Source organism: Hevea brasiliensis, chromosome 10 (genome assembly GCF_030052815.1).
Source record: "Hevea brasiliensis isolate MT/VB/25A 57/8 chromosome 10, ASM3005281v1, whole genome shotgun sequence".
In the NCBI taxonomy this organism is placed as follows: Eukaryota; Viridiplantae; Streptophyta; class Magnoliopsida; order Malpighiales; family Euphorbiaceae; genus Hevea; species Hevea brasiliensis.
The window spans coordinates 6027749-6050448 of NC_079502.1; the positions used below are offsets into that span (position 1 = coordinate 6027749).

General features: G+C 32.8%; 3 protein-coding genes across 4 annotated transcripts; 2 read left to right on the forward strand and 1 right to left on the reverse strand.

Annotated features, from left to right (window-relative positions):
- The first annotated feature begins 1286 nt into the window (after positions 1–1286).
- Positions 1287–7189, forward strand: LOC110663356 (glutathione gamma-glutamylcysteinyltransferase 1). Its single transcript, XM_021822621.2, has 8 exons — positions 1287–1577; positions 2233–2389; positions 2854–3092; positions 3842–4005; positions 4694–4745; positions 5579–5806; positions 5899–6408; positions 6958–7189. The coding sequence occupies exons 1-8, from the start codon at positions 1503–1505 to the stop codon at positions 7042–7044; spliced, it is 1512 nt and encodes a 503-aa protein (XP_021678313.2). The 5' UTR covers positions 1287–1502; the 3' UTR covers positions 7045–7189.
- A 719-nt stretch (positions 7190–7908) lies between these two features.
- On the reverse strand, positions 7909–11730 carry LOC110663357 (putative disease resistance RPP13-like protein 1). The gene has a single exon (XM_058129042.1). The coding sequence runs from the start codon at positions 11603–11605 to the stop codon at positions 8210–8212; it is 3396 nt and encodes a 1131-aa protein (XP_057985025.1). The 5' UTR covers positions 11606–11730; the 3' UTR covers positions 7909–8209.
- Positions 11731–19511: 7781 nt separating this feature from the next.
- On the forward strand, positions 19512–22589 carry LOC110663359 (long-chain-alcohol oxidase FAO2-like). Of its 2 annotated transcripts, none has more exons than XM_058129043.1 (3): positions 19512–19833; positions 20043–20315; positions 20779–22589. In XM_058129043.1, the coding sequence occupies exons 1-3, from the start codon at positions 19606–19608 to the stop codon at positions 22507–22509; spliced, it is 2232 nt and encodes a 743-aa protein (XP_057985026.1). In that variant the 5' UTR covers positions 19512–19605; the 3' UTR covers positions 22510–22589. The 2 variants fall into 2 exon arrangements, with proteins under 2 accessions (XP_057985026.1, XP_057985027.1); XM_058129044.1 differs by having other exon boundaries at positions 19714–19847.
- Positions 22590–22700: the final 111 nt, after the last annotated feature.

Genomic DNA, 22700 nt, shown 5'->3' on the forward strand with positions numbered 1-22700 from the left:
TTAAAATTAGAGGTGTTACAATTTTATATATTTAAATATTAATTATGATTTCAATTTAAATTTTGGATTAACATAGAAAAAAATTAATAAAAATCAAATGCGTTGATATGTATATATATAAAATAAAGAAATACATGAATAACTTTATTTTATTTTTTTAATTTTTATTTATTTTTATTAAATAATTCATTTTGAATTAATATTTATTTTTCAATTAATATATAATAATATATATATAATAAGAATTGAATTATAAAAGTTTAAAATGTGTCAAAAGAAATAAAAACTACACAAACCCGAATCCAATTCATTTAATATAAAAATTGAATATATATAATTTTGTAATTTAATTTATTAATTTTAATTTAAATATTATAAAAATTGACTTTGTCAATTTGATTTGATAAAACACAATAAATTCACCTAAAGTAATCCCTGTATAATTGCAATGTGTAGTTTTTCTAATGATCGATTGGCTAATCTTTTATATTGAATGATGTTTCATTATTTTCATAAATATTAGAGAATTACTTGGTTGATTGAATAAAATTTATATATAAAATTTAGTTAAATTTGTAAAAGTGTTAGTTATATTAATTTTATTAAAACAAAATAAAAATTAAATAATTATGTAAACCTACAAACAAAGCTAAAATTTGGAAATAAATTGTAATCCGTAGGAAATGAAATGGCTTAAGCATCAATTACGATATGCACTTGTTAGAAAAGTTTTATTTGGCTATTTTTAACTTTTTATTTAATTTAATATAGAAATTTTAATTTAAATTTAATTTAATCTAAAAATAAAAAAAATTAAGAAATTGAATTTTTTAATTTTTAAGTTTAAATAAAAAATAAAAAAATTTAGTTTCAAACTTCCTAAGTCGTTTTCTATGTATATATTAAATAATAGAAAATATTTTTAAAAAAATAATATTTTAGAAATATTTTTTATATAGAATTTTTTTAAAAAAAATAAAAACCTAATCAAATTATAATTGTCTTAAAAAAAAAGGTAAGTCTCTGTGTTTCTATTTCTTGAATCAGATAAATCAAAATTGATCATCAATTCAATTTGAATCGGTCCTTAAAGAAAAGAAAAAATTTGAAAAAAGAAAAAATCACTCAAATCTTAATCGAAATTAGGTTGAAATAAAAATTGAATGAGTTGATTCAAAACCCTCCCCTCCACAGACAAGTCAACTGAGCCGACTCGTAATTTAATTTCCGATTCACTCCCTATTTTTTGCGCAAATGACGGTGTCTGCATTAACCTATTTGGAAAGCGTGAAATTTACACGGGGGGCATAACGGCGATTTTAATGAACAAAAAGAAAGTAGCGCCAAAGTCTCGGTTTCACATCATTTTACAAAGGATCATCGGCCAATTTCTATTGATTGATACATAATCGTGCGAAAATCTACGATTTCCTTTTTCCAACAATATACAAATTCTCTGCTTCAAAACATGTAGGTTTTTTTTTTTGGAAGATTTTTTAAAAATGGCTATGGCTGGATTGTACCGTCGATGCCTTCCTTCTCCTCCGGCTATCGATTTCGCTTCCTCTGAAGGAAAGGTAACCTCTGCAATTTCAGCAGTTTCCATCTTATTTATTTATTTATCTTGAGTTGGAATAAGCAAAATCGAGGGATAGGGTTTTAGAAGGGATTTAAATAGTGATGGTTTAGTGGTGGTGCTCCTGATCATCTATGCATAATAATGTGATTGCCAAATCTGGCATTTAATATCTCAATGAGAAGTTGAATTCTCTCTTTTTAAGTGTAGTTGTGAAGTTACTGCAATGCAGTGGATCACCATATTCCTGTATTGAATTTTTAGTATCTAGTAATTGAAGTTATTGAGAGAGCAATAATGTAATTAATCTTAGTAAAATACTTTTCTTTTTTTAGTTTGAACTTAATTATTAGTTCTGTTAACTTTCTAGTTGTCCCTCGTATTGGCTATGTACTTAAAGCCACTATTAAGCTGAAGGAACAATCTGGGCATAGGGCGTGCATGTTGTGCGTGGGTAAAAGTTAGTTAAAGCCTCTAACATCATTTTTAACAACTCTTAGTATTTGTGTGTAACCAATGGGAGCTGTTTTATGGGAGCTTTTCTCTTTTTGTTTGCAATCATTGCAACGTATAGTTTTGCTCGGTGTACTTATGGTTAATTCTGATCATCACAATTGATTTTCATTGCCAATTAAGTCCATGTTTTGCTATTGCAGCAACTTTTTGTTGAAGCCATTCAAAATGGAACAATGGAAGGTTTCTATAGGTTGATTTCTTATTTTCAGACGCAATCAGAGCCTGCTTATTGTGGTTTGGCTAGCCTTTCTGTGGTCTTGAATGCCCTTGCCATTGATCCTGGAAGAAAATGGAAAGGTAATGCTTGTTACACATGGTACAAGAGTAGATGTGTTTTTTAGATCTATATTAGCTGTTGCTTAATTTGCATTTTGTAATTTGTACTTCTGCTTCTGGACAATGCTCTTGACCCAGGTAGGGGTTGATTGCCAAGGCAGCATGGTGCACTGGCATGCATCATGGATAAGTGAATTTGCCTGTTAGTTCTGTGAAGTAGGGTGATTCCTATCCTTGTAGGTGGAATTGTGTCTCAAGCTTAATCATGTATTGTTTCACAGAAGGCCATACTGATTATCTGATATGATTACACCTTATAAGCTATTGTTGAAACATGCCATAATGTAATAGAAATAGTTATTTCTATTTACTTTTTGCTCCCAAAAAAGGCTTGAACCATGTTTCTATCTAAATTTTTGTCAGAATTTATTAATTTATTCTGTTATCATAAAACACATGGTAAATGTTCAACAATTTTCTTGCAGGACCTTGGAGGTGGTTTGATGAATCCATGTTAGATTGCTGTGAACCGTTGGAGAAGGTTAAAGCTAAGGGCATCTCATTTGGGAAGCTTGCATGTTTGGGTCATTGTGCTGGGGCAAAAGTTGAAGCATACCGTACAAATCAGAGCAACATTGATGAATTTCGTAAGCATGTAATTAGATGTTCCACTTCTGATGATTGCCATATGATATCGTCATATCATAGAGGAGCTTTTAAACAGGTACAAGTCATTAAATTTTTTTCCTATTTATTTACATTTTAATGCAATCTTATATTTTGTATCTAAATTTATAATCTTCCATTTGTATGAGATTTTATTATTAATCATTCAAGAAAGGGACCATGCAATGCTTGTGAATTTGGTTATGATTTATGGAAATTGCAGTTTAATATTTCCTAATGAAACTTGTGATAATAGTTATGCATTGTTCACATCTATATTGATGGTTAATACAGCATTATTTTTTACCACATAAGGAATTGTGCTGCATCACAAAGAAGATGCTCGACTACCTTAATATTTATTGTCGCCTGGCTGATTTTGCTGCTTCATCTGTTGTGCACTGCTCAAAGACACTAATCCATGTTGCGGCAAAATGTGTTATTTGAAATACTTGTTCTACATATGTATTGTATATTACTTACTCTTAAATGAAAAATCACTTCCTGTTATTGTAGACCTGATGAAGTCAGAAGGTTAATGGACTTGTGTAATCATTCTAAACAAAATTAATTTTTGGTCTTAAAAGACTTAGTGGCAGGATATGGTGGAAGGCTAATTTTATTGTTGTAACCGTTTATGTTTAATAAAGAAGTAAGATCAATCCCCACAACTCTTCATGGACTCTATTGCCTATAGCCCTATACTGATTTGCAAATAAAGTGGTCCAGTTGCCTCTTTTATGTGTTGAAGAGTTCATTGGAGAATCTATATTTTAAATACTTAACTTCTGTCACTCTTCATTGCAGACAGGAACTGGTCATTTTTCACCTATTGGTGGTTATCATGCTGGAAGGGACATGGCATTGATTTTGGACGTTGCACGTTTTAAGTATCCTCCACATTGGGTTCCACTAAACCTTTTGTGGGAAGCTATGAATTGTATTGATGAGACAACTGGGCAACGCAGAGGGTAGGTATTTCTGTATAAAGGGACGCATTATCTCTGAGTTGGTTAAACTTCCTATATCTGTTAAATGGTGTCTCATCAATCAATTCAAGGCACTGAAAAAAATGAAATTGCATAAATTGGAAAACAATGTTAACTGTTAAGAGTGGTAGTTGTGTGATTGACAAAATGGGAATTGCATCTTGAAGTGTTATATTCTTAGTTCCTACAACCTGTATCCTCATTATCAGATATAGTTTTGACATGTTCATGTCAGAGCTTGTAATTGACAAATAGGTCAGATGTTGCTACTTGTGGATGGTATCATAAGCTTGACCATCTTCACCTACATCAGTGTGTGTTTGTGTTTGATTTTTGTTTTGAATATTGGACACATACACACACATGTATTGTCTTGAAATTGTTAACCAAGAATATAGTAAATGTAAACACAGCACAGGAGCCATAAGAAATTGGTGAGGCAATCACCCCGTTGATTCATTTAGTAGGAACTCTCCCTGCTATTACTGTTTTCTAAGCCAAATAGTTAAAATTTTCTTTCTACTCTCTTTTGAATTTTAATGACCATTTACTTATTGTGGTCATTTATTTTCCAACTTGTTTTCTTTTTGTTAAATATTTGGTTTATTTATGCTTAATTTGCATCAAAATATTGTTCTTTATTCACCTCTGAAGTTTGATTATACTGCAGGTTCATGCTCATTTCGAGGCCTCATACAGAGCCTGGACTGCTTTATACCTTGGTATGATTGTAGTTGATGGCATATATGATGCACATCTTCAAGGTTGCTATCACATTTGCTCACATTTCCATGCATGTGTAGTTGCTTATAATTTCACCTTTTATATCTTCTTAATACGTTTTTACAACAGAGTGTTTCCTAATACACTTCTTATTCTGTTTTTTTAAAATATTCCTCTAATTGGGTAAGTATAACTTTGAAATCTAACTGTTTTTCTTTGTCATTTTCCTTTATATGTTTTTCTCTGATCAGACACTATGGCCCTATTTGTAGAGTGGAGAAAGCGAATCCATATAGCCGACCCCAAATTTTTGGGATAAAGGCTTAGTTGAGTTGAGTTGAGTTGAGTTGAGACACTATGGCCCCATTTGGGATGCAAAAAAAGCATTTTGTAGAAAAGCACCATTTTAGATATTATTGAAAAAAGCAATTGGAATTTAAAAGAAAAAGGCTTTATTGGCGTTTTAAAGTTCTTATTACTTCCAACAACACTGTCAAACCGACCCACTGAGAGCACTGCTATTAAGGTTCATGATAGACTGTATAATTGACAGTGTTGTGACTTTCATACTGTTTGATATGTCTGAACTTTGAAGTACATACTATAATGCACTCTAAGCAGTAACTTATGACCTTCAAACATGTGGCCGTTTAGGCAGTCACTGCACATGGTGCCTAAGTTATTAATATCGAGTTTTATTATTGTTGCTTCCCTCTTCCTTTCTTTTCCCTTCCATCCACTATGTGTGATTTGAAAAACTTGGAGATTGGTGAAAGATTGAATGAATTACATTGTTTGTAATGATATAATATGTACTTTGATACTTGCACAGAGCTGTAAACATGAGAGTTGGGCTGGTATTGCAAAGTATTTAGTGGATGATGTTCCTATTCTCTTAAAAACAGAAGATGTGAAAGACATTAATAAATTGCTCTATGTTGTTTTCTCGTCACTCCCATCAAATTTTGGAGAATTTATTAAGTGGATTGCTGAAGTGCGGAGACATGAGGATGGCGGAGCAAGTCTAAGCCAAGAGGAGAAAGGAAGGCTTGCTGTTAAGGTGTTACAACGTGTCATCCTTTTTGTGGTCTTTTTCTCATAAAGAGCAAGATGTTTGTATGCAATTTGTTTTGAAACTTTGTTTTTTTGCAGGAGGAGGTTTTAAAACAAGTGCAGGAAACTGGACTTTTTAAACGTGTAGCATCATTTTTATCTTCAGCAAACACATGTTGCAAAAGTTTGCCAATTCTAAGTCCAGAAGATGATCTTCCTCATATTGCTGCAAGTATTTGTTGCCAAGGGGCAGAGATTTTGGCAGGGAAGTTCAGTTCTTCAGGAGGTTATTGTTGTAGGGAAACTTGTGTGAGGCAGTTGAAGACCACTGATGAAAAGCCTATTACTTTGGTGTCTGGTAAAGTTGTAGACGGTGGAAATGAGCAAGGGCTTGATGTGCTAGTTCCTTCTTCTCAAATGAAACCGAGTTGCTGTGGCTGTGGCCCAAGTAGTTGCATTGGGATGTATCCAGCTGGCAATGATGTTCTTACAGCACTTCTACTGGCTTTGCCTCCTGAAACATGGTCTAGTATCCAAGAGGGGAAACTTTTGCAAGAAATGTACACTCTTGTTTCAACCCAAAATCTTCCGATTTTGCTTCAAGAAGAGGTAATTATATTTTCTTCGTCTGTTTTCTCTTCTTTTTGTTTCACTTGCAAAAATGATTTATTCGATAGCCTATCTCTTAGGAGAGCAGTCAGAAGAAAAAAGAAAAAGAAAAAGACTATTTTTATCACTGAATCTGTTCAAGTATTTACTTAATCCTTGATATTGTTATACCTTGGAAATCAGATGCTTGTTTTCCCGGCTTAAAACAGATGTTTTTTTTCTGGTATACTAAAGAGGCATTATAGGGATTTGAAGAAACTTGCCGCTGATGGGTATCGCTGCAATCTGCTTGCAATGTGCATTGTTTGGAATAGGGGAGAAAAGTAACGTGAAAGTTTTTGTTGATTTGTTGAATCTGAGATTGTTGTTTATATGTACTATTAAGTGTTTTCCGTGGCTGAGACATTGTCCATTACATATCTGCTCATGATCTGGACGTTCCAAATTTAACATTTGTGATGGTCAAATTGTGTCATGCGTGTTTGTAGTTGTTATGTGCTTATTAATTATTTTATAGATGTATTAACTCGAACCTTATTCTTGTGGTAGGTGTTGCATCTAAGGCGTCAACTCTACTTTCTTAAGAGATGCCAAGAGAATAAGGTAGATGAGGATCTTGGTGCGCCTCTTTCCTAGTACTTGAATAATATCTTTATAAAATCATTATTTTTGTAAGCCAAGAGTGCTTTATTATGGATATGAAAATTGTAAACGCAAATGCACCTCCGGGACTTGTTTATTAATGAAGTAGGGAGGGACCAAATTCACACGGTAAAGAAAAGTGGTCTTCAAGAATGTAGCACTTACAGAAAAGAGGGTCATCTTCAGGAGACCCCTTATATGGAATCATTGATTGCTGGGCGTGTTGATGCTTTTTTGCTTGCTGAGACAATGTCAGGTGAAAAAGAAGGCTAGCAGGAAATTCTATTAATATTTAATATAATTTTAATAATTTATAAAACTTACAAAATTGTAAAAACAAATATGGCGGCAAGAAAGTTGAACATATTTTACCGTAGCACAATGTGAGGGAGTGATTTTTTTTTTTTTTTTTTTTTTTTGTCTTTTTAATGTGTGTTCAAGAATGGCTAGTTTTTATTCTGTTAACTCAAGGCATACTTACGGTTTTCCATCTTCTGTAGATGGGTAAAAATGAGAGTGTTTTTGGTCTTTTCCCTCTCAATAACGGTGATTTAACAGTAATATTAATGGTAGTGATATAAAGGTAGCTTTTAAAAATATAGAGATTAAGTTATATATTTTATTAAATTTTAGGAACTAAATTACAATTTACCTAGAAAAAAGGAAACACAATTCCAAGGCCTCAAAATATTATGCAGAAATGGAGAATAATGAATTAACAGACTAGCACCTATCAAGCAAATCCAAATAGAATGAATAAAATTCACGGGGGCAAAAACTGGAAAATCTTCTTATGCTTGTTGCAGAAATGAATGCTTTTCATTACTGAATCATGGAGCATCACAAACAATACAAGTATTTATCTACAGAAAATTATCCATTCATTTATAGTCAACTTCCAACTGGAGCAACTATTTGCAAGATTCAGTTATTTTGGTTGGTGTTTCAGGTTAAAATTTTCAAGAGCTCATCAAATCCACTGATTTCTGTATCACAGGTGAAATAAGCAAGTACATGTAAACAAATAAAGCATCCAGGAGCTTGTAAGTCAAGTGAGAACAAAATAATAGTAATTGCTGACAATCTGAAACTACAAAGTGAGATGAGTCTCTTAGCTCTTACTCTCATTTTTTTCCTCCTCATCAAATTTACACCGGAATCAATTGACATTCTGGAAATTAATCTCCAAGTTGGAGATGTGAGAAATCTTGGGCCAATCTTCCCCTTCCTCTTGTTGACATCTTTGTTCCAGTAAAGGACATAAAAAGATAGACAGCGAAGAAAGGGAGGAGGGCAAACCCTCTTCTGGAATGGACTGAAGCTTAGGGCATTTACAGATCTCCAGTTCTCTAAGAGAGGTGAGGTGTTGAAGTCCTTTGTAGTCCAAATATTGCAGGTTTGGAAAATCCCAGATTTTAAGAGAGGTAAGAGTTGAGGATAGTAGCATCTTCCCAGGGAAAGATTCAGTATTTGAGCAACCCATTAACAGAAGCCGAGTCAAATTTGGGATTGGTAATCCTCCCATAGAAAAAGATACCAAATTAGGGCACTCCCTGATTTCTATGGAGCTGAGAGATGTGAAATCTGCATGATCTGCCTCAGGAGCAAAAAGGGATGTGAGATTTGGACATCTACTGATGCGAAGTGTCTTTAACTTGCAGAATAACTCTAATGGGAAGCACCTCAGTGAATCACAGTTATTTATTTCAATTTCCTCTAAAGCGGTGAAAAGACCACCCATTTGCTCCATTTCCTCTAGTACAGAATCTAGACAATGGAATCCGATGACCACAAAACGGTACAGTCCATGAGACAGTTTCATTAATCGTAGAAGACGAGAATCATCCTTTAACTTCATTCTAAGAATGGATGGAGACTTTGGAATTGAAGCCACAAGTTGTTGGCATCCTTCAATCTCAAGTGTTGTTAAAGAAGGAAGGTTACTAGGCAAGGCCTTTGTTAAGTTGGGACATTCTCGTATGTAAAGCTGTTGAAGAAGAGGGAAAGCTCCACTATCCTCCACATAAGAAATCCATTCACGCCACTGTGGCATCATTTCAAACCTTAAGATCTGAAGAGATGAGAATGGCCTCATCATGGATACGCAACTGCCATAGAACTCAGGACCAATAGCCACGACTCCATCAAATTCTCTGATCGAGAGATCTTTCAGAGATGCCAACTGCCCAAATGGTGGCAAGGAGCAGCAGTGTTTACATCCACTGAGCTTTAAGGATACAATATTTGAGAAAGAAGAGTCACCTACCCAATCGGGAAATCTCGAATATCCATAACCAACAATGGAAAGACATTCCAAACTCGTATGAGGTTGAAGTTGCTCAAGTATGTCCTTTTCATGCAATGAACAATCAGCATCACCATTCCACCTCAACTCCAACTCCTTAAGATGCTTCTTGCCCTTCAAATCAGTTTCCATGGCATCTCGTACATCAAGAACATCTTGAAGATTCCAAATACAAAGCTGTCCATGCAGATGTTGTAGTTTCCCCAATTCAGTGATGCTAGAGCCACCATTTTGTTTAACAAAGAAATCAGTTAACCTGGCAAGCTTTGTCAGTTTACCCATTTGTGATGGCATTTCTCGCAATAATGTTTCCCTAATATCAAGATGACACAAGTTTATAAGTCTTCTCAATTTGGATGGTAACTCAACAAGGTCTTTGCACTGACACAATATCAACGTTTGCAAATTGTACAGAGTACTCACAATTTCAGGTAACCTTATTATTGATGTTGCAGAGAGGTTTAGATATCTTAAATGCTTTAAGTTGCCAATTGAATAAGGCAACTCAGTTATGCTACGATTTTGAGCCAAAGACAATACACGTAGGCGTCTGAGTCTTGGCAATAAATCATGCATAACTTTATTGTCAATGCACGACCACTCTGCAAGCAAAAAGGTGCGCAGAAGTTGGGCTTCGTAGATGTTCTCATTTTTCCTAGAAGCATCATATTCTGTTTTCACATATGATAAATGTCGAGTTCTTTTAGGAATCTTGCATGAATTGTCACCCTCTAACCTAAAGCAAAAATCTCCAGAAACAAATTTGGCCAAGTCATTCACAAGGTCATGCATAACAAAGCATGACAGATGAAAACTTGATCTTTGAAAAAATGACCTAGAGACAAGATTTTCAAAGTACTCATCACCTATTTCTTCCATCTCCATATCCTCATTGGGTTGCACTAAAAAGCCCTCTGCCATCCATAAAAGGATTAATTCCTCCTTTTCAAAAACATAATCCTTAGAAAATATTGCAGAATAAGCAAAACATTGTTTTAGATGGGATGGGAGATAATGATAGCTAAACTTAAGAGCAGGTAGAATGTCGTCATTCAATAAATCCCACATATTGCTCTTCAATATCTTTTTCCATTCACCTATGTCTCTTTTAGATCGCAGGAGACCCCCAAGTGACTTTACGGCCAAAGGTAGACCTTGGCACTTCCTCATTATTTCCTTACCAATCACTTCTAAGCTAGGATGTGAATTGAAATTTCTGTCATCAAATGCATGTTTTGCAAACAACAACCAGCAATCATCCTCAGTTAATCCCTTCAGATGATAAGCAGGAACAGTGCACACGTTTGATGCTGTGCTTTCATTGCGTGTTGTAACAATAATCTTACTTCCTGGTGCCCCAAACTTCAAAGGCTTCTGTAAAATGTCCCAATCAGCAAACTTATCATTCCAAACATCATCCAAAACCAGCAAAAATTTCTTCCCATTCAATGCCTCCTTTAGCTCAAGTTGAAGCTGATTTAGAGTCTTGTCATTACAAGTATGCCGACCCACCTCCTCAAGAATATCTTTTGTTACCTTGGAGACATGAAATTCTTCTGAAACACAAACCCATGCTTTCAAATCAAACCACTGCTCCACAGCCCTGTCATTGTAAACAAGCTGAGCAAGGGTGGTTTTGCCAACCCCACCCATACCCAATATAGGAATCACACCTAATCTACAGCTATTTTCATCATTTGATAACAAAAATTTCATTATGGCTTTCTTATCATCATCCCTACCAAAAACACCAGATTCATCTACCAGACAAGTTGTTGGTATTTTTTGTGAAAATGGGTTTTCGCCAATGCCCTCTCTCAAACCAAGAGCATCCTTCTGTTTTACTAGATGTTCAAGCCTCACAACGATCTCTTCTAATTTTGTTTTCATCCTCTTTTTAATAAATGGATTAAGAGAAGAGAAAAAATTCCGCACCTGATACTGATATCCAGCTTCCAAGTGCGATCGCAGAGCTTCGTAGGCAATCTCATCCAACAAATCATCAGCTTCATAGACAGCATCTTTAAGCTCATCGACCCACTTTCTCACAGCTGGTTTAGAAATCTGCTTCTCCTCTGCGTCATCGAGCAGTCCATTGACAGATCTCAAGGTTGTTTTCAAATTGCTCAGCAATTGATCATCGAATTTCCGGCCGGTGAAGAAGTCAACGATCTCCGGACAAGCAATCCTATCAAACAAGACCTGAAGGAAAGCAGAGAGAAACGTTCCTCCTATCAGTGCGTCTGCCATGGTTCGTGCAAACAGAAATTGAATCAGTGAAGGATAAATAAGTTGTATTTTGATCAATGGAACTATCGAAGATTCATTTGAATCCTCAAATCTTCATTTGGCAATATGAAGTGCGAGCATGACTGACTACCTACTTATTATTATTATTATTAATTACTATTCGGTTTACTCATTAAACAATTTGATTTTCATTTATAATATAATTAAAATTTATATTAAAAACGAATTTAATCAGTTTCAATTTCAATTTAATTTAAATTAATTCTATTAAAATTCTGAACTAATTAGCTGAGTCTAACCGGCGGTCTCAAACTCCTCTTTTATATGGGTTGCAGCCAAGGCTCCGCCAGCTCATAATTAACACGGCACATGTTTTTCTATTCTTTTCCCTTTTCTATGGCTTTTATTTTGCTGGTGACATTGGTGTGGTTATTAGGTTTAGGATTAAAGCTTGGAGTTGGAGAAGCAGGGAAATGCAGCGATGGTCCAAACAGAGAAAGGCTTAGTTTGGTATTATTGTTGAAATTATTATTAAAAAATTATTTTTTTAAATATATTAATTAAAGAGTGTTAAAAAATAATTTAAAATTAAATTTGATAAATTTTAATTATAAAAATATTAAAATAATAAAATAATTTTTAAAAAAATTTTTTTAATAACATCTAAAATTATATTTTTATTTCAGAAAATTAATTTTGACCATCTAAAAATAATGTCAAACAGGCAAATAAGCATAGGACTGAGACTGTTAAAATATTATTTTTTTTATTTAATCACGTCTAATTTTTGTTTTCTTTGAGATTCTCTATAGATGGTGATAGTGAGGAGAAAGGCCCCTTTGCAATCCCTTAAAATTTATTGAAAGTCTAATCATATATATATATATATATTGTGACATTTCTTATTCGTTTATGGTGTATCCGAGCAAGATATGTCATACTCAGTGCTAAAACACCATATCTTATCTTACTTTATTTCTTTAATAATTTGTTCTCGTTATATTTTAATATCAATTATTTTTCTAAAGAGAAACCAGCTAAGTTTTTTGGTTTCTATTACCATTTGGCGTATTTCACTATTCACCTGCTTGAAATTTTCAATAATATTTTGAAATAAAATCTCATCCATACTGAATATCATCCATATATCTCAATTCCGTATTCAAATCCACACACTTTGCATTCATACTCAATTCATATGTAAAAATTATCAAATTACATAAATTTACATGATTTATAAACTAATCACACAAGTTCATAATTTACATAATATACAAATTAATTTCAGATTAAATAGCTAATTTATTAATTTACAACATATGCACATTAATTACAATTTCCTAGTTTACATTACAACATAAGAAATATTTATAATATACAAAATACATAAAATGATTTATATGGGTCATATCTACATGCATTGTTGAAGAGGTGACAACCTTGAACACTCTGCAGATCAGAACTCCAATATCTCAGTCTAATATCTACTAGGCTTTATCTTCAGTACCTGCGCGAGGAAACAAATCCATCACGTTAAGCATTGCTGCTTAGTGGTGTGATAATATAACAAAGAAAATAATATACAAATAAAGAAAGAAATGGATTATACTTTGGACATTCTAGAATTTAATCTAATTTAATATAATACTTTTAGTATCAACTATCTTTCGTTCTAATTTATTCCTCTTAAGAAGCAATTTATTCCTAAATTCACAGTAGTAATATACTTATATCTCTTTTGCAAATTTTTTTTATCATTTCTTTCAATACTTTCTAGGTTATCGGAGATTATTTCATAATAATTAAATTTTAATATCGTTCCAATTCATTTCAATTCTTTCTATGAAATAACTAATTTAATTTATTTTAAATATTCTTACTCATTTATTTAGTTGCTAATATTTTTAGTTGCTAATATTCTTAACTCATTTCAATAAATTTCACTGCCCAAGTAACTTATGACAGACTAACTAAACTGAATAACGGGTCATTGGCACTGGACACCACGGTGCCTCGAGCCGCCATACCATGGGACGTGAAATGCGGAACGTCATCCACGTATGCGGTCAGTATGGCTAAAAAGTCATGATAACATATCAGTATGGTTAAAAGTCATGATAACATATAATCGAGCATAAAAACCATGAGTGCAGGCATAAAGCCATGAATACATGCATAAAGTCTTATGCAGTACTGCTAAAACAATACCTTATTGGCATGCCAATCTATCAAATCTGACACATATGTCTAGGCAATAAATGGGTACATTAGTATCATTAAGCTTTAATATGTATTATTATGTCATTATTTCATTATAAGGTTCAATTTACAGTTGATAAAATTTTATTCTATTTCTAGTGAAAACATAAATTCATAAATCACAATTACACATAATTTATACATTTCTCGTAATTTATATATTCATTATTCCATTCATGATAATTGCAATTCACATCAACCAATTTTCGTGTACTATTTGTACATCGAAATGTTTTCCTAAGGCCCTTACTATGGATTATTCCTTTATGTTCTAGAATCACTAAAGTTCAAGAATTTTTAATTTACTAATTATATTACATATATTAGTACTCATAATGGCTTCTTTAATTCCTTTTATTATTCCTTTTTTTTTTGTTACTATTTACACATTACTATTCACTCAATTTGTTGATTTTTTCATACATAATAGTTACATGAGTTCTAACCACATAAGATTACCACATTTTGGTTCATCAAAGTGTTAGTATTGGTTACCAATCAATACTTCAAACCAATAGGAAATAAATTAAAAGTTTTAGTTTTGGGTGCTAGAGTTTATTGTTTCATTAGGTAATTCTACAGTGAGAATTTGGCCAAATGTTTTTAATCAAAGTTGTTCCTTTATATGTCTTCTTTAATTTCCTTTTTAAATCACTCCATTTGAAGTTTTGTAGCTCAAGTTATGGCCATTTTACCATAACTGGCCAGATTAACCTGTACCCAGAATTCTGAGCAAAACTGGTTCTGGCAGATTGGGTATCCTGAATTTGGCTAGCATTTCGGATGGGTTAAGTTTAGAATATGAGTTGGTGTTCTTCATGAAAGTTGTTCTAAATTGTTTAAGCTTTCCATTGATATAAAATTCAGGTCAATTGGACATTTCTACACTGAATTATGATTGTTCATTTGGTCACTTTTACCAGGTCTAGAATTAGTTACCCGAATTTGGCCAATTTTTAAGTCATTCTAAGTTGGTTTTCTGGGCAGGGTCTCTTCATCAAAATTGTGGTAAATTGTCTTAGTTTTCATCTCCAATTGGTCTCACACCAATTGGAGTAACACAACTCTACTTATGGCTTAAAAACCACACTGGACTCAAGGTCCATAAAATCCTGCATAAACACAACACTCCCAATACCACCATTTCACACTACTACCAACCTCAAATCACATTCCATATACTTCAAATAGTCCATAATTGATCTCAACAATATCAATTTATTAATATATCATCAAATTCCCAATTTCCATACTAAACCCTAACTTATAACTTTTGTAAATCTCATGCAACACATATACAATATCATCTAACTCAATATACACATCAATTAACATTAATCTTCAAGTTTAATTCCAACTAAACCTTCAAAACCCTAACCATCTCATGGCTGCCAAAAATGGGGAGTTGCCCTAACATGCATATATTTATTCAATTTCTCAATTTCCTAGCATAATTCATGAGACTAACACAAAATCTAAATAAAAGAAGAAGGATTAGGCACTAACCCTTGTGTAAGCAATTCCCTAGCTTCCAAAACTTCTTGATTTTTCTTTCTTTTTGCCGCCTCAAGCTTGCTCTAGTGGTAAGGATTAATTTTAGTGAAGATAGGAAGGGGTTTTATGGTGTGAAATTAAGCAAATCAAAGCTTGAAAAAGCAAAGCCATGGAGGATGGGAGAGAAGAATCGGCCAAGGCTAGCAAAATGAAGAAGATGGGCTGATTTTTATGTTTTAAATTTCATTTTTATCCCTTTAATTTGTTTGTCAAATTGTGATTGGGTGGAGAGTTTTTAATTGCATCATGGTGATGTCATAAGTCCCATTTATTTCATTTTCTTTTCTTTTCTCCTCTACTCATTTTCAATTTAATTTTCATCACTTTTTATTCATATTTTATGTCATATAATTTATTTACTCAATTGGACAAGTTGGTCAAAAATTATCTCTGAAGACGAAATGATCAAAATGCCATCCGTTTGGCTTAAGGAGTCAAAACTGTCTGTACCGATCTTAAAAATTCTCCTAACATTTTCTTGGCATTCTAATGCTATCTAGGGCTCCGTAACTCTTCTCTGACATCCTAGAAATTATTTCATAGGGTTCCCCTCTGGTTTAGGGCTACTAGTTGTCTTCACCGCAACTTTCCGTTAGGTCACCTATCACCGAGGCACCGGCTCATTTAACTTTATTGTATTTCATTTCTAAAATTTTTCCTTAATTTTTATTGTCATAACTTAGACCATTTATAACTCCTTACTATAGTTTAAACATAATTGCAGACATTCTGACTCTCCAGACAGTCATTTGTTACTGAAACAATATAATGTACGAAACTACCTAAAGTGAGGGCATTATATATATATATATATATATATTAAAGCTGAAATATACATAAGTTTATAAATAATCTATCTAAATAAATAACCAATTGTCATTATTTTCTTTAATTTGTGTAAGTCAACTATTAAAAAAGTCACTTACTAAATAATATTGATTAATTGATATGCAAATAAGGATATAAATATAATGATTATTTAAAATTTATATAAGTCAATTTATCCTTTTAACTAAATTTAAATTAAAAGTATTTTAAATATTGATTTTTCTTGTTCAGTCGATAATATATATTCATGAACTAATTAAAAAATATGATCTTCCTTTTATTTTTCTCTCTCTCTCTCTCTTTCCTCTTTCAAATCTCTTTTTTTAGACAGCCACTAGTAAATTTTTCATCGGTGGCTACCCCGGCTCGATTTTCTTTTTCTTTATTATTATTTTTTGTTATTTTTTCTAATAATCTTTTATATATGTATCTGTTTGGAACATATCTAAATTTATCTCCTTATATTTATTTCATTAAATAATAAATTTGAGATTCTCTCTTGGTATTAGAGTCTGTTTCTATTCATTATTGAGGTTTTATTCTCTTCTCTTAGTGGGATTTTATTTTTCTTCCCTTAGTAAGACTTTATTTATTTTTATCAATATTTGAATGAGTTATTTAAAAATTCAAAATTCAGCGTAGATCATTGATTTCTTTTAGTTGAAGACTAGGTATGGGTAATGTTTTTTTTATTGCAACGACAATATTGTAAAAATTTTCTTTGGTCATCAAAAATAAAAAGGAAACAATTACTATGTGAAAGCCTATTATACTCTATTCAAATCATCTCTGAACAGAATATTTTAATTATTTATGTTTATCTTTTTTTCTCTTAAGAGAACACTATATTATACTTATCTTATTATTTTGATTAATGAACCATCAAATTTTCTCTAAAAAAACTAATTAAAAATATAAATAATTTATTATTTATTAAATTTCAAGTTTTAAAATTTAATAAAATTTATTAATACTAAAAAATAAATTTATTGCTCACTTTTGTTGAATTTTGAATATAGTGCTTACTAAAATTTACCTATTTTCACTAGCTAATTTTAGTAATTTAATTGTTCTTTATATAATTATACTTTTATTTTTTTAAAAAAATCTTATATTTATATTTGATCAACTATTTATTCAATCTCATTTATTTATGTGTATAGGTATATATTGTGCTTTAAAAAAATAGATGTTGCAATAAAAGATTTAGATTTTAAAATTATTTAATGTCTAAAAAGCATAAAAATCATAATTAATTTTTATTCACAAATAATATATTTATTTATTTATTCACACTTAAAACAAAAGTATAATTAATTAAAAATTTTATTAATGATAAAATTTTATAATATAATTATAAAAATATAAAATATAAAAAATGCAAAATATAAATTTATATTATTAAAATAATAAATAATTCGCTGCATAAGGGTAACATGACTAGCTTCAGTTAAAAACAAAGTGCCAGTTTTCTAAAATAAATTAATAGAAAGGTAAAGAATTAAGTTTAAATTTTAATTAAAATTAAATAAATAATTTTTTTTTTTACAAACCAAACCGCGCGTTTAGGTTTGTTTATACAATATAGATCAGATTAAAAACAATTCTCCAATGACAAAGCTCCACGTGTTAAAAAACACAGTTTAGCGCCCATTTCATATCTGCAAGAAGCGAGACAGCTGGCTTCAGTTGACAACGCCAGGTAAGTGGGCCCCTTCTGCCTTCAATAAGCTTGATACCTCCACGTACCTTTTATGATTTCCCTTATTCGGCTCGGCTTCTTGTTCGCCATCCTCACTCCGCTCCTCTTCGGCTCCAGCTGGGTCCCATTGTTGACCATAGATCGTCGCTTTAGTTAGGTACTCGTGCGCTAAGTAGTAAGTACCCAGCCAGTACCAGATTAAACGAATTCGGCTCTGACCCATCTTGTGGAACGCTCGGCTTGGGTAATTTTGTTGTTGCTGCTGCTGGTGGCGACGACTTCAGGGAATAACCCTCTCTCTCTCTCTCTCTTTCTCTCTCCTTTCGCTTCAAAACGCGAGGGGGGAGGGGGACGCATCGTCGTTTCGGTGCTCAAATAGGATGAGGAGACAGAGGGAGAAGTTTCTGGAGATGAAAGTTAAAAGAGCGGAACGAGGTTTATATATAATTTGAAGGAAATGGTGGGTTGTTTATATTTATAGAGGGAGTCTTTAGAATTGCCCTTGTCTCCGACTTTAATTACATCAATGCCATGTTCTTTTAAATTACTATAACACCCTCCTGTGTTAACCCTGTTTTCGTCTCAAGTCCAATCAAATTCATAATTCTCTCCAGTTTTATACTCATAAGCATAATTTTTTTAATATATTAAAGACGAGGGTATCTATTTAAAATAAATTTATCCTTTTAAATTATATATATATATATATATATATATATTACTCTTTAATTATCTTAAATAATAAAATTATGGTTAGTTCTAGTTTAAAATAATTAGAGGCTTGCTAATTAATAATATTTGATAGAAAAAAAATAATAAAATATGTCTTCTTAGCATATTTTAAGTTCTATTAATATAATCTGTCAAGATTAATGTTTAACCTCTAAAAATAGAATAAATATTAATTATCTTAAAAATTAATCTAATCTCTTATTAACATCCAAGAAAAATTAGGTATATCATGACCTTATTCAAAAATTAGGAAGTAGGAGGACAAAGTGAGCCTTTGGCTTTTTTTTTTTTTTAATAAAGTTTAAATTATTAAAATATATTTTTAATGATTAATTTTATTAATTTATTTCTAAAAATTTTTCTTTAATTTGGGAAAAATAATTTTATTTAATTTAAATATTTAAAATAAATTTTAATACCAATTATGAAAATATATTAAATATTGAAGTAAAAAAAATCTAATGTTTTGTGGCATAAAAATTTATTATTTTATCCAATGGAATCATAATATTTAGTTACTATTTATTATAATAATTATAATTTATTTCAGTCACTTTGAGTTGATTAAAAATATTTATTAACTCATGCATAGATTATTTTAAAGCATTAACTGCTTTTATCATCATTATATTGGTTTTGACTCTTTCATTTAATTAATATTTAAAAATAATTGAAGGAATTAAAAAATAAAATTATATAATTAATTAATATATTTTTTATAATAAAAAGTTAAATAATTAATTTTATTAAAATAAAGATTAAATAATAATTTTTCAAAAAGATAATAAACCATTGGAAGCGCTCAGCAGGACGCTGACTTGCTGAGGCAATTCAAATTCCAAAGTGCAAATCAACTCCTCCTATAAAATGACAACAAGAACTACAAAAAACAGCGCATAGAGAGACACGAACGCGCAAAGAAACTATGGAGCAAAGAGAGAGTTGCCATCCTTCATTGAGAGGAGGGAAGAGAATGAGCACGTACAGCCACGGTCTCTCTTCATCTCAGATCCGATCACTTGCTGCCTTGTGTGAAACTTTCATCCCTCCATTGCCAATGGACGATCTCAACAAGGAAATCCCAGTTAATAAGTTGCAGGCTGTTCGTTCCTTCTACAAATCTTCTGGGTCTGAGCCTCCAATCCCCGATGAGGTCAATCTTTATATGTAATCTCTCTCTTTTTTTTCAAATTATAATATACAAAGCCTTTTTGTTATTGTTAAGTTTTATAGTTATGGTTTCTCTCTTTTACCATCTGCAAACTTTTCTGGGTTGTCTCTAGAGTCACACAGAGAGCTATATTTTTCTTGTAGGATGGAGTTGTTATCCTTATTTATTTCCTTTTTCACAATGGAAAACAGGTAGCAGAGTTTCTGGTCAGGAGAGGTGTACAAGAAGTTGTGTTTCTAGTGAAATTGGTTTTGAAGGTTCTCTCTTTCAGATTGGGAACACTGTTGCTTTGTGGGTTCATGTGTTTTGATTGGAACTGGCCCTTCATTCACAAATTCTCTGAAATTTCTTTAGAAAAGAGAGAGGAAATTCTCAAGAAATGGTCGAGGGAGAAGTTCTTCATACCTCTCAGAGTAGTGTTTGCAGCTGTAAAAATCTTCTGCTTGTACACCTTCTTCTCCATGGTAAAGATTATTTTACTTTTGGATTTTGGTTTTTGGTCTTAAATATTATGCTGATAAAAGCCTTTGGAAGTTCATCTCGAATAAAAGAGGATTACTTTACAAAATTAGAATAAAATGTTACTGTTTTTGTTTTTTGTACTTTCTGAAATTGCCGGTGTGAAATCAGACTCAAAATTTGATCATAGATATAGCGATGTGTTTCTGACACTTAAAGCATACATGTTGTAGTTATTTCTTATGTGTGAATGTCTGATTCCTGGTCCTCCATCCACAAAATTATATTGGGATAGCTTTATGATGCTTTCACTTTTAAAAAAATATGGGCTTTAATGGAATTTTGAATCTGACATCTTTATGTTGAAAATTTATTTCTTTATTTTAAAGAATTTATCAGAGACCAAAGCATACATGAAGGATAGTCAATGTAATTTACCATAATTTTTAAATTCTCTATTTGTCACAGACAGATGAAAATTTACAGAACCCAGCATGGGAAGCAATTGGATATCATAAAGACACAAGGGAAAAATTGAGAAAAACCAAAGAGGAGAGACCTCTTCAAAGGGGGGTCATAGAACTTGCAAATGAAGATGACTCGACTCTTATCCAATCTCTCAACCAAAAAGGCCTCCAAGTCATTGAAGATCTAGAGCACAAAACCTGCAAGATCAAATGTGATGTTGTGATTGTTGGTTCTGGTTGTGGTGGAGGGGTTGCAGCTGCAGTGCTTGCAAGCTCAGGCCAGAAAGTACTGGTCCTAGAGAAAGGGAACTACTATGTGCCAGAAGATTATTCTTCACTGGAAGGGCCTTCTATGGCTGAACTTTATGAGTCCGGTGGAATTCTATCAACTCGCAATGGGAAAACGATGATATTGGCTGGATCAACAGTAGGTGGAGGCTCCGCTGTAAACTGGTCTGCCTGCATAAGGACACCAGATTCTGTTCTCAGAGACTGGCGTGTGGATCATAAGATTCCACTTTTTGGAAGCTCTTACTATCAAAATGCAATGGATGCTGTGTGTAAGAGGATTGGTGTTACAGATAACTGTTCCAAAGAAGGATTTCAGAATCAAGTTCTTCGTAGAGGGTGCGAGAATCTTGGTTTAAAAGTTGATTCTGTTCCAAGGAATTCCTCTAGTGAGCATTATTGTGGTTCTTGCTGCTATGGCTGTAGAACTGGAGAAAAGAAAGGGACTGATTCCACCTGGTTGGTTGATGCTGTTAGCTGCGGTGGGGTAATTCTAACAGGATGCAAAGCTGAGAAATTCATATTGGAGGATGGGAACATTGGAAGTAGGAAAAAATGCTTGGGGGTGATTGCTAGAGCTTCAAATACAAATGTAACTAAGAAGCTGCAAATTGAGGCTAGAGTAACAATTTCAGCATGTGGTTCTCTGTTGACACCTCCTCTAATGATCTCCAGTGGGTTGGTGAATCCAAATATTGGCAGGAACCTTCATCTTCATCCAGTTCTAATGGCATGGGGATACTTTCCAGAAAATGTATCAGATTTCAAAGGCAAAATTTACGAGGGAGGAATCATCACATCAATTCACAAAGTGGTCTCAGAGTCTTCCCAGGTCTGCGCCATAATAGAAAATCCAGCACTTGGGCCAGCCTCATACGCAGTATTATCTCCATGGGTTTCAGGGCAGGACTTCAAGGACAAGATGGTGAAGTATGCTAGAACAGCCCACCTTTTTGCGTTGATCAGAGATCAAGGTTCAGGAGAAGTGAAAGTGGAGGGCAGAATTAGTCACCGTCTAGACCAGTTGGATAAAGGCAATCTTAGAATTGGGTTGAGGGAAGCTTTAAGAATTTTAGTTGGTGCTGGAGCTGTGGAAGTAGGCACTTGCCGTAGTGATGGCCAAAGGATTGCATGTAAAGGAATTAAGGAGAAAGATTTGGAAGAGTTCTTGGACACTGTAACACTACCTGGTGGGCTAAGATCGATGGAGGAGCACTGGACCATGCTCGTTTCTGCACATCAAATGAGTAGTTGCAGGATGGGAGCCACAGAGGAAGAAGGTGCAGTTGATGAAGATGGCGAAAGCTGGGAGGCCAAGAACTTGTATGTATGCGATGGAAGTGTGCTGCCAACCGCAATTGGGGTTAACCCTATGATCACAATCCAATCCACAGCATACTGCATTTCCAAGAAGATAGCTGAATCCTTAATAATAGACAAGTAATTTCTTGCATGCAAGAATAATCCTTGATAACTGTATTTAAGGAATAATCAACAAGCAAATCTCAATTTTTCCCCTCTTCATTCGCTTTCAGGAGATTCAACCATTGTTTTACAAGAAATTTTACATGGACATTTTTATTCGATGGGGAATCCATGCAATACAAGTATAGTATGCAATGAACAAACAAAGGG

What these genes read in the sequence shown, in the direction of transcription:
- LOC110663356 (XM_021822621.2), top strand. Translation starts at nt 1,503, where the DNA reads ATGGCTATGGCTGGATTGTACCGTCGATGCCTTCCTTCTCCTCCGGCT. An exon ending in CTGGACTGCTTTATACCTTG is followed by an intron (nt 4,746 to 5,578) that starts GTATGATTGTAG and finishes ATACTTGCACAG; the next exon opens with AGCTGTAAACATGAGAGTTG. An exon ending in CGATTTTGCTTCAAGAAGAG is followed by an intron (nt 6,409 to 6,957) that starts GTAATTATATTT and finishes TTCTTGTGGTAG; the next exon opens with GTGTTGCATCTAAGGCGTCA.
- LOC110663357 (XM_058129042.1), bottom strand. Translation starts at nt 11,605, where the DNA reads ATGGCAGACGCACTGATAGGAGGAACGTTTCTCTCTGCTTTCCTTCAG.
- LOC110663359 (XM_058129043.1), top strand. Translation starts at nt 19,606, where the DNA reads ATGGAGCAAAGAGAGAGTTGCCATCCTTCATTGAGAGGAGGGAAGAGA. An exon ending in AGCCTCCAATCCCCGATGAG is followed by an intron (nt 19,834 to 20,042) that starts GTCAATCTTTAT and finishes AATGGAAAACAG; the next exon opens with GTAGCAGAGTTTCTGGTCAG. An exon ending in TGTACACCTTCTTCTCCATG is followed by an intron (nt 20,316 to 20,778) that starts GTAAAGATTATT and finishes TATTTGTCACAG; the next exon opens with ACAGATGAAAATTTACAGAA.